The 3618-nt window shown below is 36.2% G+C and overlaps 1 protein-coding gene across 1 annotated transcript; it reads right to left on the bottom strand.

Annotated features, from left to right (window-relative positions):
- Positions 1–1196: 1196 nt before the first annotated feature.
- On the bottom strand, positions 1197–3173 carry LOC135084296 (U3 small nucleolar ribonucleoprotein protein MPP10-like). Its single transcript, XM_063979103.1, has one exon. It carries the CDS (start codon positions 3035–3037, stop codon positions 1214–1216), a length of 1824 nt encoding a protein of 607 aa, XP_063835173.1. The 5' UTR covers positions 3038–3173; the 3' UTR covers positions 1197–1213.
- Positions 3174–3618: the final 445 nt, after the last annotated feature.

The following is a 3618-nucleotide window of genomic DNA, read 5'->3' as shown; positions in this document are numbered from 1 at the left end:
TAGTTCTGAGATACCGGAAACATATTTTTCAGACGTTAGTGGTGTAGCGCAAACCCGTAAAATCACTTAAAAAAATTAAAAATGAGACAAATAAAATGTCTCATAGCAATACGTCTGAAAATATTTTTTATTAGTAAATTTTGGTTATTTGATGAGAACAAAACAATTTTCAGACGAAAATGTGAACGCATTAAATTTTGAGACCGTTTTGAAAATGTTAACAAATTTTACCGATCGGTATCATAGCAATATGTCTGAAAATTGTTGGACATGATAAAATAAGTTGTCCACATGTGCAAAAAATTTATATCAGACAAATTAAGTGTAGCACCTTCTCTATCAGACAACTTTTCGATATCATTTAAAAATCGTATTGAGGCATCTTGAATTTTCTGTTACAAACTAATGAATATGTTGCGACCCTGAATTTATTAGATGATAATTAACAAAGAATTTACCCGAAACCGTAACATTGAAGTTGAAGGACTGAAATAAATCGCACAAAAGGAAACTGGGATGAAGTTGAATGCTACACTTAAAGTGTCTGAAAACAGGTTTTTGGTAATCATGGCAGCAATACGAAAAGTTGAAAAAAAAATTTATCCGTATTGCTATGATACAGGTCGGCTAAATTTGTTGACATTTTCAAAAATGCGCTCAGGTTATATGCTACGCGCAAAATGTCTGAAAACAAACTTTTTCGTAATACAATTATAAAATCTATGTACATTTTCACTATCAGACGTATTGCTATAATACCGACTGTCTTTTTTTTTTGACACAGCAGAAATGGCCTCCCACGCAGTTGCTACACTTTCGACCGTTACTACACACCTAGTCGGGTTCAGAATCATACAATCTAACGATTTTATAGGGTTTTAGCCGTATTGCTATGAGACATGGTTTTGGTCGTGGGCTCTCGTACTATTATAATTAAACCTGAGGTGGTGTTCAGGACAGTATGTGTATGAATAAATAAATAGACTATGAAGTTGAGTTGAGTAAGAAACTTAGTCTTATCAATATATTCCTGTTTATTTCTCAGATCATAGAAGGGATCCCTTATTCCCTTCTATGATCTGAGGTTTATTTACTTCTATTAACATTTTCTAGCAGTGGCACATTAATAATGTTATTTATTTTACACTTGTAATTATTAAAAAATGTGAATTTAAAGAGAGTTAAATAAAAAACAATTTAATAAATAAACCATTTATTGTCCTTTATTTTTAACAGCACGCTTATTCTTAGATTTAATTAGGCTAGTTGAATCATCATTAAGCTGTTGGAAGAACGCTTTCGATGTTTTTAACTTATCACTAGCTTCGACGCCCTTCTTTGTGTTTCTGTTGTCCGTTACTTTCGTTACTCCTCCCTTCTTTCGTTGCAGCTTCTTCTTTTTCCTTCTTTCCCTGTTCTTGTCTGTCTGTGTCCTTTCTTCCTTGCTCATAAGATCTCCTCTGCGCTTCTTCTTGACTTCTTCTGGTGCTAATAAGTTGGCATCGCTTGTAGCGATCGGAGCAACCTCCTCCATAGAGATAGCTGGTGTGTTGTTAACAATTTTGACTTCAGCCTGTGGTGCTTTCGGAGTGTAATGGTAGTTGCATAATGCATCGAGCTGAGCGAACACCTTGTCCATAGACTCTCTAATCTCCGTATAAAGTTCTGGTTCTTTTTCATCTTCTACATCTCCAGATAATGCTTGCTTTTGTTTTAAATACTCAGCTTCATACACTTGGGCCAAGCTTTGTTTGCTCTTAGATTGGTCGATGATTTCCTTCTTCCGGAAAGATAATTGGTCATCAACAGGCTTCTCTTTTCTGACAACGTCGTCCCACGCTTTGTCCTTGACTCTGCGTTTGATAATGTCTTCCAATGTGATGGTAGTTTGCTCCGTAATGATTGGGGCTGGTCTGCTAGTCAGATCAAAATCTACCACTTCTTGTAATAGAGAGTTTTGTGGACGTTTCGTAGCATCAACTTCGCCTTTCAACTGCCATGGAGCTTCTTTTAGATTTTTTTCTTCAAGCCTAGTTATTGTTTGTTGTAATCGCTGCTGACGTAATTCAAAGTCAGATTTCTTCTCATCTTTGTTTGGTTGTAAATTCTTAACAATCTGATCATTTTGTGTGCTATCATCAGAGTCATCATCTGAAGACTCATCAGCAAAAGTGACTCTTTTGTCTTTCTTTTTTGATTTTTCTTTTTTTTCTGCACTCCTTTGTTCCAATTGTTCCTGTTCCATTTCCAAATCATCTTCAACATCATCTTCATCCTGATATTCTTCATCGAAATTATCTTGATCACCCTCTTGCTCCCCAAAGAAGTCTGTGTACATCATATCCTCTTCCCCGGATCCCTCATCATCAATATCCTCAAATAAAGGTAATTCCTCTTCACTATCTGATTCATCTTTGCCCCCCTTTTTGCCTTCCTTTTTCTCTTCATCCAGCAAAAATTTCTCCATTTCTTGCAGTTTGAAAAACTTGTCATCGACAATCGATGGCTTGAACTTTTTCCTTGAGGTTTCATTGGAGTTTTTATTGATTTTAGACTTTTTGGACGGCTTTTCTGACTCATCATCATCACCTTCTGCCTCAGACATATCATCTTCACCTTCGGCTTCAGATATACCATCATCCTGTTCATCAGATGGCGCGCAATCTTCTTCATCCTCTATAGGCACATTTTTAGGCGGCTTAGGCTTCTTACCGGTCTCCACAGGCCACACAAGGTCCTTTTTCGCAGATACACAGTTCGCTACATCCCATACAAGTTGGTCCCAACATTCAGTATTCTGAAGTTCGATTTGCTGCCATATTTGCTCTTCATCGAAGTCCTGCACGATGAGCTTACGTAGAGCAGTCTTCTTCTTCTTTTTATTATTCGGTTCTTCACTTTTAGTGTAATCGTAAAGAGATTTTACCAAGTTTTTCACATCATCTTTAATACCACTTTGTACCGTAAGGAAATTCACCGGTTTTTCGGTGAAGGAATTAAACTTTTGGATAATATCTTCAATTTCAGGACAAGTCATGATGAGATTTATACACCGGAACAAGTTTCGAATGTTTTCAATGCAATCTTCATGAGAAAATAATCAAAATTCTCCAACACAACAAAAATCACACGAGGTTATGTTTTTTGACATTTTGACATGTGCTTTTGACAGTGATGACAGGAACGAACGAATGAATGACTGAATCAGTAATTGAGCGATAAATGGATAAAACGTTAAAATAACACTGATCATAGACAATGTCATTCATTCATTCTCCGCTCCATTCATTCCACAGTTAAGGATTAGAGTAGATATGTCGCAGGCAAATTGTATGATTCCGCATTTTACAAACGGCGTCGTCAGTTTACAAACGCTCGCTGTTCTATGAAATGCCGAAGGCAAATTGGCGACTCGTTCAATTGATAATTTCGACTATGATTGTTGCAATAGGGTGACCATCATAAAACACATGTCGGACAAATCAGACTTTGTTTCAAAAACCAGGAATCTATTTATTCAAATAGGACAGAATTAAAATATTTTCGTAACAAAAACAACACTAAACTAATTTAAACTGATGACGCGACGTACCTAAGTATCAATAATACATACTTTTA

The sequence above is a fragment of the Ostrinia nubilalis genome, chromosome 25, assembly GCF_963855985.1.
Source record: "Ostrinia nubilalis chromosome 25, ilOstNubi1.1, whole genome shotgun sequence".
NCBI lineage: Eukaryota > Metazoa > Arthropoda > Insecta > Lepidoptera > Crambidae > Ostrinia > Ostrinia nubilalis.
The sequence above is the reverse complement of the archived record's forward strand: the minus strand, read 5'-3'. Positions and strand labels throughout refer to the sequence as shown.